We start from the raw sequence: 16268 nt of genomic DNA on the forward strand, positions 1-16268 counted from the left end.
AGCAGACGCCTCAGTTATATCAAACAACAGCAGTCTCCTGAAAAAATAGCAGAATTACACCAGTGATACTGTTATTGTTCCCCAGTCAACCTACTTTGTCTCCAAAGGACTCCAATTAAGCGGCCTTAATTGGAGTCTGTGCCAATTATTGTGTGTAACTAGGTGGGGGAGGGATTTCGGGGCTGGTGTGGGAGGGTCGGTGTATGTGTACTGTTATATATATATACATTTATATCTATATGTTTGTAACCACAGAGATGTGTAAATGCGCCAATGCATTCACACATTTAGGGAACATGGGCACAGGTTGGGTCGGAAGCCACTTTGGCTCCGATTGTTCTTCCTTGTGGTTCTTCGGCTCTCACAGTTGCTTAGCAGCAGATGGCCCTCATTGGATAGCTGTGCTGTCGTGTAGAGTATCACTGGGGAAAAAAACAGGAGTCGCAGGAACTCGCCTTCTCTTTCCTTGAGCAAATGCTCTTGCACTTGCAGAATGCATGAACTGATATAAGGATGAAAAACAGTCACTTAATCTCACACACATTTATCAAAAAAATATTGAAAACCCAAGTGCCTCCACCTGAAATTCACCGACTTGAGGAACGACTACATTGATCGTATCGGTATCAGAGAGAATTATAGTGAGGCTTAGTCATTCTTTATTTAACACTGATCCGTCTCAGGGGAACAAACCCGGACAAATCCAGTCCAACTGTTACTGGCTGTTGTCTATGGAGCTCTCTCAACCCCATCCCCCCAAACCCTTCTCCCGCTCCCCTCTCCCGGAGATTCAGGAACTCCACTCTCTTAATAAAGGACACATCCCGTTCTCATCCTCTCGTCCTGACTGGCTCTCCACAGAGGCTGCTGCGCATGGATCTGCCGGTTGCAGATGACAACTCGGTGCATTTTAACTCCACCCTCATGGCTCTGATCAGGACAGCACTGGACATAAAGATTGCCAAGGGTACGGCCCTAAAGTACTATCACCTCTTTACTCTATCTGTTCATGTCGGTTACTTTCCTGTCTGACATTCCTGGTTAATTTGTCGGTATGACTTATCACTTTTTCAATTTCTGTCTTTCTCTCTTCAAGATTATTTTAGCAAAAACTGTGACAAAACTCTGCCAATTCTGACACTAACGAATTGCCTTTTTGTTTTGGGTGTATGTGTATATGTGTGAATGGCTAAATATATTTCATTTGGGATTTTGTGCCATTGTGCCTCCCCCTTTTGGTCCGCACCTTCTTTGCCCCGTGTGGGGTGTTTGCATATGTATGGATGTGTTGGTGCTCTGCTTTGTGGGGGGGGTTGGCTGCCCAGGGGGTGCAGACAAGCACCAGATGGATGCCGAGCTGAGAAAGGAGATGATGGCCATTTGGCCAAATTTGTCGCAGAAGACGCTGGACCTGCTGGTGACGCCGCACAAGGGTAAGTTGTAGGAGAAGCAGCACATAGTGGTGTAAATGTGTCCAATCACCAACTCACCAAGAGGACGGCTTCTACCAGTCAGTGTCATTCACTGCTTCGCATCTCCTGATCAGGCTACTACAACATCAACTCACATCCTCCACACACATATCTTACAAACACACATCCACCAGTGTAGAATCTGTACATCCACACAATTCGAGTAACTCTGGTTAATTGTATAGTATTGTCATCGGTTGGAATTTCCTTTGAACAACTTTTGTGGGCCCTAGTGGTTCCAGGTGGTATTATTGTTTGCTCACTGTCGTAAAGATGCTGTAGTAGCAAGACAGCGGTAAGGACACTGGTACTTTTCCAACAGATTTGTTAGGTCTAGGGGAATTAATAACCTCTCAGCCTTAAGGTTGTACCAGCTACTGACAGACCACGCTACATGAACTGAATGCTAGCAATAAGAAAGGCCTTTACCTGAACCGGTGTTGGCCTGCATTGCTCGTCGTGCTCCTACTTGACCAGAACTTAACTGAGCATGCTTTTGATTTTAATTTAGTTTAGTTTAAAAAAAAACAGTTGGGTGTGGTCGGGCACACCTTATTTCGCAACCAATCAACAGAACAAATGACAACCTGTGACTGTGACAGTGCCACTACTGGGTAATAAACCCCTCAGGAAATTTGGTCTCCACACTCCTGCATACCCTGCTTGCCCATTTTTTTATAAAATTGAGGCATTTCATACTGGACGCTTGCACCAGTGGCCAGAAAGCGGTTTTCAGATTTACCGATGATGGCCGGTGAATTCTATTAATGAGCTCCTGCATTATCCCCGATACAAATATGCCATACTAAGCATGTACTACAGGCTCATAAGCACACAAATATACAGACACATAGATCATGGAGACAGTAGCGCTCACACACACACACAAACACATACACACACACACACACACTGCTGATATTGCCACCCATTCAGTCAGTCCTGGTATCAGGGGGTGCCTGCTATAGAAGATCCTCTATAGAAGTCTTTTCACTACAGGAAGAATTTAAAAGCGAATCAATACGTAAAATAGACCCAGGCTCATAAATGTCAATGATGTTCGCATGATCTCAACTGATTGAGATGAATGAGCATTTTGCGGAAAATCTGACATGATTTGATCGATTATAGTTATGCATGATTAGCAAATGACTTTGAGTTGTTTGGCAAAATGCATGGCAGTTGATTAGAAAAAGAGAAATGCTTTGTCATGCCTTAAGTGCCCAGTAATGAAATGAGAGAATGAGATGTGTGTGGTCATATCCTATCACACGTTTTTAATGCTGAGACTCGTAGCCATGCCACTTTGGAAAGGGCACCATTCATTCAGTGAGACAGTCACCACACGGTGTCGTATCCGACAGCCAAACAACAGCTCGATGTTTTTTTCTAACTTTAAATGTTCATGTGTTTCATCCGAACTCTGGGGATACGAGTCCAGAGTTTTTAGAAAAAAAATTGAGCTCCTGTTTTCCAGGGATCATTTGACTGAGGTGTCCGTGTCTTTCTCAGTGAGGTGGCTACCCCAAGTCCTCAGCCTTAATATCAGGATAACAGATTAAATATACAGTACGTTTAATGTGGCTGGAAGACGATATAAGGGAATGTTAATTGATCAGATGTAGGTTCAAGCATCTGCCTGTGAAAAGACTACCGGCTTTGTTGTGTTTATGACTGTACAGTGTTGTTGTGCACCAGCGAGCGAGCTCAGCTCTGTTTCAAGGCTTTTCCTTCAAGGCAACAAAATGTTACTCAGAAATGATATCTGCTGTTTAGAGCTGTTTAGACATCATCAGCAAACAGACTCCTTTATTAATCCTGGTTAAAAAAAAATGTTTGCCATGTGAGCCTCTTTAGGTGCATTCACACCAAATGCAAATCGCATTATTCGCGGCATGAGATTACATACAAGTAAAAAAACAAAGACTAGCGAGTAGACGCGAATTTCGTGTCCCTCGCTTGAGTTGAAATATTTGACCTCAAGGGAAATATTCGTGTGACGCGATGGCGCGAAAGCCAGTTAGCGTCGAGCTCCACCCGACATCTCTGACGTCGGCGTCCGACAGAGAAACGGACGGGTATTTTTTCAGCTTGATCCGGTGAGTAATGCATCGCATTCATGTTTGTTGTGAACGTAGCATTAGAGTTTTATGCTGCGCTAGCGCTGCGTTCACACCAAACGCGAAGTGAATTTTAACGTCGCATTACTCGTGGAGTTCGGGCGATGGAACATTTGGAAGATTTATCCGGATACCAACTCTAATGCGTTCAAAGATCCCAACTAAAGAGAGTGAGGCCATATTTTCATCGGGTCAAATTCTTGTCTTTTCTTTACATAGACTTTGTATGTATAAGTAATCAAAAATACACGTCGCGTTTGGTGTGAACGCACCATTAGGACTGAGCTTCATTCAGGCAAAGTAGAATTTAAAACGACCTTGGTAGTTGGAAAAAATCTTTTAGCGAAGGAAAATGAGGCATGACGCATGAAAGTGAGTTTGTTTGCATGTGTTATAATTAGACCGACAATAAACCATTAGAAGGTCAAATATGACCTTTTTGCTGTTTCACTCCAACTGTAGGTTCTTTTTCTTCTCAACACAATTATTGGTTTTGACCACTGACCGAGCTTTAACTTCTGTCAGTTGGAGATGGAAACACAGACGGGTCAGGTCCGCCGCTCCGTGGATTGACATGAGACGGAAGTGACTCCGCTGCTGGTGCATTCTGCATGTTACGGTGGTTTGCATTTTGAATCTGTGTCTCGTCCCCCACTCCCACCCCCCCACGGCTCAGGGTCCCATCTCACTCGGGTCTAATCTTGCAGGGTAACTTGTCATTTTTTCAGCAGCCACAGACTTGACGGTGGGCAAAATCTACGCCGCCATGATGATCATGGAATACTACCGCCAGAGCAAGACGAAAAGGCTGCAGGCCCTGCGTGAGGAACAGGTAGACTCCATCCCAGAGAAACTTTCCTTCTCTCCTCCTCCTCCTCCGCCCGGCCCTCTCTCGTGACACTGCCTCCACTGTCCTTTTGATTTCCAAGAAGCATAAGAATCGTAAAAGAAATCCTGTGTAAACTCACGGCAACACCGCCAAACGAACCCCCCGTCCTTAGTGGTGGATGCCATTCCACTTTTACCCGCACTTGACCTCCCACTCAGCCTTAGCTGTTCCCATTTATCAGCATGCTACCTGAAAAATCGGCCTCGTCCTTTTCCAAGCGCCTTGTTGCCCCCTCGGCGCAGCCTGATTTACTTTCTCCAGCTCGTTGGCAACCTTCCCCTTCCCCACTGCATCAAGTCTACTGCCTTCTTTTCAACCGTGAGATGTTTGAGCATGGTGAGGAAGATTCGGAGTTGCGGAGGTCTCCTGATTTACAACTAGGGTCTTTGTTGTTGAATGTGTTTTGCATATTGATGATGGTGATGGTGATGATACCACATGGCCTCACATTTTATTCCGTGTCAGTGCTCTTCCCCTTCGTGTCGATGAATGCCCCTGAGATGCACTCGCGCCCGCTGTCTTTTTTTCCGTCCACACTGTGAAAGCATCTCTCCACTCGTGTAACACCTCCAGTTCGATCGCAGCGACTCATCCAGGCGATACGATGCAACGCGATGTGAGTCCAAACTTGCTTATTAGAAATTAAAAGGACGACATCGTCCACAATTGACATTTCCTGAATTAGGAATTTCCATTTTGACAGAACGAAGGAGCGTATTGGGTGAATGGAGAGCATGTTCGTTTTTTTCAGGCCCTGCAATTACAGTATTTGCTGGTATGTTCCTGAATGCAGCCATCCCATTGGACTGAATGGACACGTCCACACAGGCTCTCTCTCTCCACATCGGCAGTGCACGAGGCCTTTAACCAGTCTGTCTTTGTGTCCGTCAGTTTGTCCCGCCGTCTTCACAGTTGTTGTTGTGCTCATCTCTCTCCTTCTCTACGTATTCCTCATGCCAAGTCGTGTCTTTGCTCATCCGTCTGTCATTTTTCCCGTCTTGTCGTCTGTGGTCCCTCGTTTCCTGTCTGCCATGTCGTCTCCGCACCTTTGACGCTCTCCCTTTATCCTTCCAGGAAGAGACGGGACCTTGACTTGTCAAGCTCTCCCTGTTTGGTCAATCCAGGTCGATTGTCACCAAGTTCCTTTAACCAGCAACCATTTTCTCCAAGTCTGTGCGTGCGTGTGTCTGTGTGTGTGTTCATGAATCCGTCCGTCCGTCGTCTGCCTGTCCTGACTGCCGTGGAGGTTGGTGGGATGTTGAGTGGAGGTTCCTGTGATCTGTATGTAATCAGTCAGCGACCATGCACTGATACATACGCCACTGGCTGAAACATGCTCCATTAAAGCCGCTGTTAGCTGTTCAGAGTTTGTGTTTTCCCCATAATCCATCTCAATGTTTGTACCGTGAATTTCCTCAGGAAGCATCACTGGGGCTTAGCCAGTTGGCCAAAAACCAGACCGTTCGTCCAGAGAACGAACTTGAGTCATCTCCCTCCTCGGGCACAGGGGACTCCCGACGCCTGAACAGGATTGCCCAAAGATCTGTCACAGCCTCTGTCAGATCCTTATTATCACATGTTCAAGTGTGGAGATACTGTAGAAGGCTTTCCGCTGTGACAGTCCCCCGGTCGACAGGCGTGGTGAATGTCTGAGCCACCAAGTAGTTTTTTTTAGTAGTAGTTTTTAGTTAGCCAACCAACGTTGGCCTGCTAGTTACCTTCTGCGGCATGTCGTGAAAACATCAGATGCACAGTATGTCACGATAATTTCATTTGGAAATGAATCCGGCACATCAGGCCACTTGCTTAGAACTCATTATCTGTTTGACCGGGAAAAAAACGTAGACTGTATATGAAGATGGACGACTTCCGCCCGTAGTACAAAAATGAAACCAGAATATACCGGACACGGGCGCGGCCATCTTGCAACTTTTGACGTCATTTGGAGCCAGAGTGTGCACAGTATCGAAGTCCCGCCGATGCACATACCACTCGGCCAATCGCGAGTGGGCCTCGGCTGTCAATCGTGACGTTTCGCCCCGTTTTTATTGCATCAAAAAACTCATTTACACCAAACATCAGAAAACATGAACACTTGAACATACATCAGTGTGATAGGAACTGCCCACAATGACAGAAACCATCTTTGGGAAAAAATGTATTTAATGAGTACTACTCCCATTTCATAACATGGAGGGGGCATCCTAACCAGGGGGCGATCCAGAGGATCTGGCTTCATGTCCTCCATTCTTTTTATACAGTCTATGCGTAAATCTATAATAACCTGTAGATTTCTTTATGTACATTGAGCCTGACGAGCTTCCTGCGCAGCACATCAGCCTCGTGTGTCCGAGGAGGTTTGGACGCCTCGGTCCATCTGCGCTCATTTAGCATTCAGCCTTTAGCTTCCCGGCTGCGGAGGGACATGACACAAGCTGTCGGGGTCACAAACCGGTTGCCTCTCCTGAGAGGACTCCATTACCCAGGAACCCCCTAGGAGCAAAGCTGCCCGACCTCCGACCTGTCTGATGGAGGCAGAACGTGCTCCTCAACACGGCTGGTTCAGGATCAGATGTGCACTGCCCCACGAGATGGCATATTACTCAAAAGAGGAATCGCGCGCAGATTGTCAAAACAAAGATTTCTGAGTAAAATGTCTATTGGATGATGTGTTTCATGAGTGTGGGAATCTGCTCCGAGACCTGTGACTACAGAGCAAGTTTAATGCCAAAGGTACAAGTTCCCCTCCGACACAGATCTGAGATCAGCTCTCCCTCCTTGAACGTCGAATTCCAAGACGACATCTTAATTGAAACGTTTAGTTCAAGGAGGGACAGCAGATCCCTGATCAGTTGTCCGCCAGGGGGAGCTTTACCTCGGGATACCCCGCGGCCGCCGAGCGCTCGCCGACGGCGCCCCCGTGTGGGTGCATGCTGCGAGTGCATCCTGTGTTTGTGTCCTGTGTCTGCCCCCCTTGAGTGTGCCTGATGCCAGCCTGCAGGCCATGTCGTGTATCTCACACAGAACCGAACGCCATTAATGTTTCAGCGCATGGAGCCGCCCTCCGAGGGAGGGGGCACGGACGGCCAGGGGGGGCAGGGCGTGAACGGCCTCCCCAGCACCCAGCCGGACAACGTCAGCAGCATGTGAGTCGACCTGGACACGGCAGAGAACACGGAAACAGAACGCACACTTTCCGCCTGTTACCTGTGCATGTATACGCATTATGTATATAAACCTACTCAGTTTACATCTTGAGAATAATTACATTTTTGCCCCTTGGTCAGATGATTTTTTTAAAATATTAAATAATATATGTATTTTATTTTATTTAAATGTATCCTCTATTTAACCAGGAAGGTCCCATTGAGATACTTTATCTCCTCCCTTAGGGAATCCTGGTCAAAATGAGCAGCAATAAAATAAAAAAATTTCAAGTTTCATGTATGAAAACAGATAAAACTAAATAATAACAAAGCGATCAGACTAAAGCTGTGATGTGTCGTTGGTTTTGGTTTTTATTTTGAAAATCCCCCTGGAAAAAAAAACTGAATCTCAAATATCACATTTATGTAAAGTCGTACCAGAAATAGTTGTCACTTCAAATTTAAAAAACTACATTTGAAAAAAAAAAAAAGGGAATTATTTCGAGGAACAAAGATCTCAGAACGATGTTTGGAGTGAGAGGCTTGTAGTTGTTGAATACATACATAGAATGGATGAATTCATATATATGATATGATATGATTATGATCAAATACGTACTGATTTTTTTTTTTTCGGCACAGAAAATCCTGATGTAATTTCCTTGACTTGTGTGTGTGTGTGTGTGTGTGTGTGTGTGTGTGTGTGTGTGTGTGTGTGTGTGTGCGTGTGCGTGTGCGTGTGTGTGCGTGCGTGCGTGCGTGTGCCAGACCTCCTGAGGGTGGCATGACCGAGAGCCAGTCGTGGGTGACGGCCAAAGCCCAGGAAATGTTCCAGAAGACGGATAACTGGAGCCCCGACAGACCCTACCCCGACGACCCCCACGACAACCGGCACAACCCCCAGGTAAGGAGGAGCACAAACACCCGCCCGCCCACCGTCGTCTCCGCCGCGCCACTGAGACAATTATGGAAAAACAACGCATCGCACAAAAACATGACGTCATTTCATTCACTTTATGGTTAAAAGTTAAAGATTTAAAACGTCGGTTCCACCATCAACCGCAGGAGCTGAAATATTTCTTCTTCTTTTGATCTCAGCCACAGCTGTAGTAACGGATTACATGTAATCTGAATGACGTAATCGGATTACCCCCAAAAATAACTGTAATCAGACCAGATTACATTTACAGAAAAAAAAACGGTGTAATTAGATAATAGCTGCATTGTGGAGATCTCAAGGATTACATAATGACATTTTGATGATTTTAAAATCTCAATTTTTCTTAAAATATATATCACTGTGTACATTACTCTTCTCGGGTTGCAATGTTTGTTAATGTTTTATTTTCATTTGTGGAACTCAAAAATGTTGTGGTTGCGTCCATTAAAAGAAAGTGCAATATATCCCATGTTTAATTTTGAAGTCAAAAAATAATCCGATTTTGTGCAAAATAAAAAAAATCTGATTTGGTGCAAGAATATTTAAATATATTGGTTTTGAGGTAATCCAAAAATATTCAGATTAGATTAGATTATTTTTGAAATATTGAATCCAGAGTCACGTCTCTGCCACCGCTCCTCACTAAACGTCCTGCAACGCTCTCGTCGTCGTGGAAACGGCTGAGAACTTTGTTCGTCCCAATTCCGCTTCAACCTCCAATTATTGAATGTCCTCGGACGAGACCTGTTGTGACCGTCTGTCCTTTCAGCTCTTTTCCTTCTTTTTCTTTCGTTCTTCATCCTTCTGGTCCGAGTCCTTCTCTCCTCCCTGTGTCACGATACAGAATGAGCCTTCATCTGTCCAATTCAGAGCGAAAACACATGTTCCATTAACCAAAATCTCACAAAGTCTTTTATCTGGATATGTGGTCTTCTATGTCCGGTAATGTTTTAGTTTTTTTAGTTTTTTACCAAACAGAAGACAGTTACTTTATGCAGCAACTAGCTGAATGAATTAAAACATCTTAAAAATCTTGGAAAAAGTCTTCTTGAAGAAAAAAGATTTGTGACATTTTTTTGAATAATTTTTTCAAGATTTAAAAAAAAAATCCTTAACATTTTTTAGAGTAATTTTTTCTGGATTTTTCTTAGAAAACTATTTAATTTTTAAAAAATCTTGAAAAAAATTATTTTAAAAAAATCATTCAATTTTTTTGGAAGAAGCTTTTCAAGATATTTTTTGGGAAAAATTTAAAATTAAATGAAACAAATATTCTTGAAAAAAAATCTTCTTAAAAAAAATCCTTGCCTGAGTCCCCTCCCCCCTGACGGACGGTGGTCACGAGCCCCCCCCCCCCACCCTCTCGTTGTGTTTTACAGACGGTAGAGATGAGGGAGATGGGGCGGGACGGGTACTCCGACACTGAGCCCTGTCACCCAGTGGATGGGCACGGGCGGACCCTCTCCATGCCCCGCCTCTCGGCAGACAACCAAGTGAGCACCTTCATCTTCATCCCACCACCATCACCCATTACAATCATCATCATCATCATCATCATCATCGCCATCATTGTCCATTATTACAGGACAGTTGGGAAGTGATTTGGGAAAAGTCTCTTCAAACCAAAAACCTTGAATAATCCTGTATTTATTTGAGAAGCTTTGATTTGATTTGTTTTGGCGTTGACATATGTTCTCGGATAATCTATATATTGGTAGTATATTAATGTATACTAATGTGTTACTGTTGGTATTGACATGTTTGCTATTGAGACACGTCACTGCACGAGGTTACATGAGTAATAACTGGTTGGTTATATTATCATAACTTATAGATTCATATTATAAGGATTTTGTATATATTTTTTATAGTATATTCTCAATTATTTAATATTTAGGTGATATATTGCGTCTTCCAAATTTTTCCAAGGATTTTTACATGAGATATATATATATATATATTTATTTATTTATTTATTTTTTTTATGTATCTCTACTTCTCTGAATGGAAAACTAAATTAGATACAAACAAAATAAATTTAAAAAAACATGCAGGGAGGCTTTTGAAGAATCACTTCCCTCGGTCTGGTTCCCGTCTTCGACTCCCCTCCCTTTCTTCCTCCCTCGCCCCCTCGCTCCTCCAGCAGCCGACCCGCCGCTACTCAGCTCTATTTGAGCAGAACATGCACCGGGAGGGTCGGGAGGCCGGATTAGTATCCTATATATATATACAGGATACGTATTAAATACATGTCGGTCTATATATATATATATATATAAATATATGTATACATATTCATAGACCCACATGTATTAAATACGTATCCTGTCCGCCCCCCACTCCATTTCCATTGAATCCTTGGTGTGTCTGTCCTGTGTAAACTGTGGCCACAGTCAATGAGACAGAACAACAGACTGAATACAGACAAACTAAAGCACACGGACGTCAACATGAGCAACTTTATGTTTAAAGATCTCACCAGGGTCAAGGGTCAAGCTTTGTGTGTGTGTGTGTGTGTGTGTGTGTGTGTGAGAGACAGGTGTATGATGCAGATTATTTTATGTTTAAATCCCAGACCAACCTTTTTGTTGTAGCTTTTAAAAGAAAAGTTTTTAAAAACGATTGAGTTTGCACAAAACATAATTAATCTGCACATGGAGCATTTTACAGGATCCAGGGACAGATTTTGAAGTAAAATAAATTGGGGATTTGATGCTAAAATGAAATCAGTTTTTGTACAAAAAAGAGATCACATTTTGTGCAAAATACATACAAGATTTATGCTAAAAAAGACGAGCGTTCATATAATTATTACGTGCAACTAGACATGAAAAGGGGAGGGTTTGTGTGTGTGTGTGTGCGTGTGTGCGTGTGCGTGTGCGTGTGTGTGTGTGTGTGTGGTGTGTATACAGTATGAGTCTGTGTGTGGGTGTGCGTGTGTCTGCGGACTCTTACTTATTGTCTTCTAACACTGCTCTGCCTTTCAGAGAGTTCACGCTGTCTCGGTAAGTGTGTGTGCCTGTGTGTGTGTGTGTGTGTGTATGTGTGTGTGTGTGTGTGTTTGTGTGTGTGTGTGTGTGTGTGTGTGTGTGTGTTGCAGATGCCAATTGCATCCTACATTGTCCTCTGTTGTCTCTCGCTCACTGGCACACCCACCTCGCTCTTGTGTGTGTGTGTGTGTGTGTGTGTGTGTGTGTGTGTGTGTGTGTTGCACTGGTCTTTAAATTAACTTGCTTCTCTCTTTCTCCTTTATCACACATTGTTATATACATACATATATATCCTTTTTATTTTGTACCTGTGTATTACTTCTTCTTCTGTCTGTCTCTCTCTCTCTCTCTCTCTCTCTCTCTCTCTCTCTCTCCTTTCATCCGTCTGTCCATTTATTCTGTCTCTTCTGCCTCTGTTCTCTTTCGGTCCTGGCGGCCATGCTGCGACGGGCCTTTGCTCTGTGTGTGTGTGTGTGTGTGTGTGTGTGTGTGTGTGTGTGTGTGTGTGTGTGTGTGTGTGTCTGCTCTGCTCTGCTCTACGTATCATCTCTGTGTTTGCCTGCCCTGCAGCGGAGGAGACACAGGCCCCGTGGAAATAACCTCAGTGTATGTACAGTACCTCTTTCTCTCTCTCTCTCTCTCTCGCTTCTTCTTCTTTTTCAAACTGGATCTGCACCAAATTGCAGTTCGCCGCTCGTACGGTGTCTGACCTGCAGTGGAACCGTTAGTCGCACTGTCGGTCGGTAAATTGACTTTCTGAGAGGTCGTCCGCACAAAAAATCAAAAAACACTATCCGTTTGGTATTCAAGTGAAGTGTTGTTCTTCTGTCTCTGTCCTCTAAAACATCCGACATTGACTATAGTGACTTGTATCTGAGCCATGTCGTCACTATAGAGGTGTTTTCACACCTCTCCTGGAGGAGGAGATTTCTGTTTCACTTCTCTGCAATTTGAAATTCAAAACGAATCCTGTTCAAAGCTAGATTTGGTACATCACAAATACAGAAAACCAATCGCAGTTGAATATACAAATGTGAGGCAAAGAAACCAGAAACTTCTAGTGCAGCAGAGGCAGCGAATCAAGAGAGGACGACAGGTGTGTCAGCAGACAGTTAGCGTTAGCATTAGCAGTTAGCATCATGAGAGGACGACAGGTGTGTCAGCAGACAGTAAGCGTTAGCATTAGCACCCACGAGAGGACGGCAGGTGTCAGCCGACGTTAGCATTAGTAATTAGCATCCACGATAGGAGAGCTGGTGTGGTAGCAGACGTTAGCGTTAGCATTAGCATTTAGCATCCACGAGAGGACAGCAGGTGTGTCAGCAGACAGTTAGCGTTAGCATTAGCAGATAGCATCCACGAGAGGACAGCAGGTGTGTCAGCAGACAGTTAGCATTAGCATTAGCAGATAGCATCCACGAGAGAAAGGCAAGTGTGTCAGCAGACAGTTAGCATTAGCAGCTGACTCTCTCCGATGTTGCCTCTAACCATCTTGTTGTTCACATTATTCCACCGGTCAACCTAGAGCGAGCAGCTGTGGTGGGCGTGGCCTGTATTATTTGCATATCATGAATATTCATAGTCTCAGAATTCCTCAATGAGGCAGAGAGAGTTGATTGTTTCCAGCCCCATTTCAGAGGGTTTTTTTTTTTAAATTGGGGGTAAACAATTTTATATACTTTAGAACATGAATGGAGGGGATCTTTGACATTTTGGGAGGGTCACCTGGTCACTTGTTATTACAGGGGACAAATGTGCGAATTTTTTTAAAGTTGTGTCTTTGCGCAATACGGCTCGGAAGTCAATTTGCCGCAGATGCCATTAGTGTTTGTGCAGTTAACCCCACCCGCCTGGGACTCCGGGCTTTTTTAAAATCGACTGCAGCATAATTGTCACTGCAGATCTACTTTGATCACGTCTCTGCCTCTTTTCTCTCTCTCTCTCTCTCTCTCTCTCTCTTGTCTGCTCGTGTCGAGGTCGCTCTGCTCTCCATCGTTTGGTCTCTGTGACGAGTTTCCCTGGAGATCTGCTTGTACGCAGTGTGTGTGTGTGTGTGTGTGTTACGTGTGTTACGTGTGTGTGCGTGTGTGTTTCATTCTGCTGCATCGCTGCAGACTGGGGCAACAGTGTATGACAAAGAGCATGGACTGGCCTGATGTGCGACTGTTGGCCCGTGCGGCGGCGGCAGGCGGTGGGGGGGGGGGGGGTTGACTGGCGGCGTGCCGGCATGTCATTGGTCGTGCATGACGTGGCAGAGCTGAGTCTCGCTGTGGATGTGATGGGGAGGAGGTGGTGCAGCGTCACGGGGAGGTGAAAGAGAGGAGCGCTCGTACGTCCTCATGTGGACGACCCGCTCTGACCTCCTGAGCCACAGATCGCAATTCGAGCAGAATTTATTTCCACAAAATGTTGAAACGTTGTCGCATCCCTTCAATCCCTTGGAACAGGGTGTCGTCAACGTAACAGGGGAAGAAATAAAACCAAAACAGAAACCCAGCGTTTACGTACGTGTGTGTATGTGTGTGTGTGTGTGTGTGTGTGTGTGTGTGTGTGTGTTTGTGTTTGTGTGTGTGTGTGTGTGTGTGTGTGTGTGTAGTGTGTAGTGTGTGTAGCGTGTGAACGTGCTGCCTGCTTCCCTCAGGACATGCATGGCTTCTGTGCGGCTGCTCGGGGAGTGTGCACACACACACACACACACACACACACACACACACACACACACACACACACCGCTTCCGTCTGTGTGCCGTGCAGCTCCTCGTCAGGACATTGTGTGTGTGTGTGTGTGTGTGCGGCCTGCTGCCTGCAGACTGACGCGTGCTCGGTCGTCAGGCCGATGTGAGGGGTTGGGGGGTTCAAGTCCTAACAATAAAGTTTCACGTTATTTTGTGAAAACTTTTCACGATATTTCGTGAAAACGCATTAGTATAACATGAAACGTCCGAAAATCCGATATTGGATTCTGCTGAAAGTTTATATATTTTTCTGCCGTGGCAGCAATGCGCCTTCGTACCTTTGTGATCAGAATAAAAAAAACAAGCAAACAAAAATAATATGATTTATTCGTTCTACCTATATCAGCTTTTGCAATATTCTATAATATATGTAATGAAGCAGTGTGCCTATTCTTGACTGTGCGTCGTTGAGTTGTTTCAGTATGCTCATATATATATATACATATATATATATATATACATATATATAACAATAATATATGAGTATCCTCACTTTTAATGTTGAAACATTGGCATCTAAAGAAAACCCTCTGGCTCTCTGTCGTGATCTGGCTGGATCTAAACTAAATATTGCTGCCATTTTGGGGAAAAAGAACAGTCAGGCTCCTCTGCCGTTGTGCATGTGAGGCATGCGGTTTCCAAAGCCGTTCCTTCATGCTTGCTCTCTCTCTCGCTCTGTCTCTTTCTCTTTTCTCTCCCGTCCGTTCCCTTGTTTATCTCTTTGTCTGTTTGGTTCCTCCCCGTTTTGGCGGAGAAGCATGTGCTTGTCAGTCGGGGGGGGGCGTTTAAAGGTGCAAGCCGCGACGATTTCATGAGACGGGTCGGATGGGTGCAGGTGGCCGACATGACGTGTCCATGTGGGGTTCAACCACCACCCACGGAGACTAAGAGATATTTGGCACCGCTGTTGTTCAATCTGACAGTCATACCATGTGCAGCTCAGTAAAAGTCACAGGGCGAGTCAGGATGCGTTCAAATCTCACCTCTGTTCTCCTTTCTTTCTTTCTCTCTCCCCCACCTATTCTCTTTTCTCCTCGTCCCGTCGCTTCCCCGCCTTCTTCCCCCCTTTTCCTGTATTTTCTTTGGCCGCTCTCTCTCTCTCTCCTTGGTTCCTCGCAGACCATCACCGACACCAGTCCGATGCGCCGCTCCACCTCCAGCCTGGTCCACGGGCGGACGGGCCGGGGCGTGAGACTGGACGACTACTCCCTGGAGAGGGTGGTGTCCGAGGAGGGCCGGCACGGAGGAGGAGGAGGAGGAGGAGGAGGAGGACGCAGGCACAGGGACAGGAGCCATCGCACCTCGCAGCGCTCTCTGACCAGATACACCGACGCAGACACGGGTGAGGTCTTTAATGCCTTTAACGCCAAATGTTAAAATGGGAAACCAGGCCCTCCTCTCGGCGGAGGCTCACTCCTGCACAGATACGTGGTTGTGGCTGTAGGTCAGATAGAATAGAATAGATGAGAAGGTCTTTATCTTTCATTGCGCATCCATTCAGGGAAATTTAGTGCATCTTCATAGTGCACACACAGTACAGAGAAAAACAGATTTACAGATACAGTGGTCCAGTGGTCCAGCAAAAATAAAAGCAGAATATGAAAAAAAAACCAACTATGAGCCTGGTTGACTTCTTTAAAAGAATTTAACGAATTGCTTTGCGTTTACAAATGTAAACTGAGACATCTCCTTGCTAGGACTGGGCACAGACCTGAGCACCACCACGCAGTCGGGTGACCTGCCACCCAAGGAGCGCGAGCGGGACCGCGGCCGGACCAAGGACCGCCGTCACCATCACCACCACCATCATCACCACAGCTCCATGGACAAGGAGCGCTACGGCCCCGACCGCCACGACTACCCTCACAGGCATCCCCAGGACCGCCACTGGTCCCGGTCGCCCAGCGAGGGGCCTGACGGACGAGGTCAAAGACAGGTGGGCTCCAAAGACACTAAGACTCGTAAAGGGTCATGAA

At 45.4% G+C, this 16268-nt stretch overlaps 1 protein-coding gene across 26 annotated transcripts in view; it reads left to right on the forward strand.

Annotated features, from left to right (window-relative positions):
* The window catches only part of cacna1ab (calcium channel, voltage-dependent, P/Q type, alpha 1A subunit, b), a 106226-nt gene that overhangs the window by 83020 nt on the left and 6938 nt on the right, over positions 1-16268 (forward strand). For 6 of the 26 annotated variants that reach the window (XM_035637384.2, XM_035637359.2, XM_035637360.2 and 3 more), the window contains 10 exons: positions 862-967; positions 1326-1433; positions 4321-4424; positions 7506-7627; positions 8396-8531; positions 9947-10060; positions 11555-11572; positions 12128-12163; positions 15412-15634; positions 15990-16228. In XM_035637384.2, the coding sequence (XP_035493277.2) occupies positions 862-967; positions 1326-1433; positions 4321-4424; positions 7506-7627; positions 8396-8531; positions 9947-10060; positions 11555-11572; positions 12128-12163; positions 15412-15634; positions 15990-16228 (1206 nt within the window). Of the gene's footprint in view, positions 1-861; positions 968-1325; positions 1434-4320; positions 4425-7505; positions 7628-8395; positions 8532-9946; positions 10061-11554; positions 11573-12127; positions 12164-15411; positions 15635-15989; positions 16229-16268 lie in introns of those variants that run through there. The other 20 variants (XM_035637362.2, XM_035637363.2, XM_035637367.2 and 17 more) reach the window with 13 other exon arrangements.

The sequence above is a fragment of the Scophthalmus maximus genome, chromosome 8, assembly GCF_022379125.1.
Source record: "Scophthalmus maximus strain ysfricsl-2021 chromosome 8, ASM2237912v1, whole genome shotgun sequence".
Lineage (NCBI taxonomy): Eukaryota > Metazoa > Chordata > Actinopteri > Pleuronectiformes > Scophthalmidae > Scophthalmus > Scophthalmus maximus.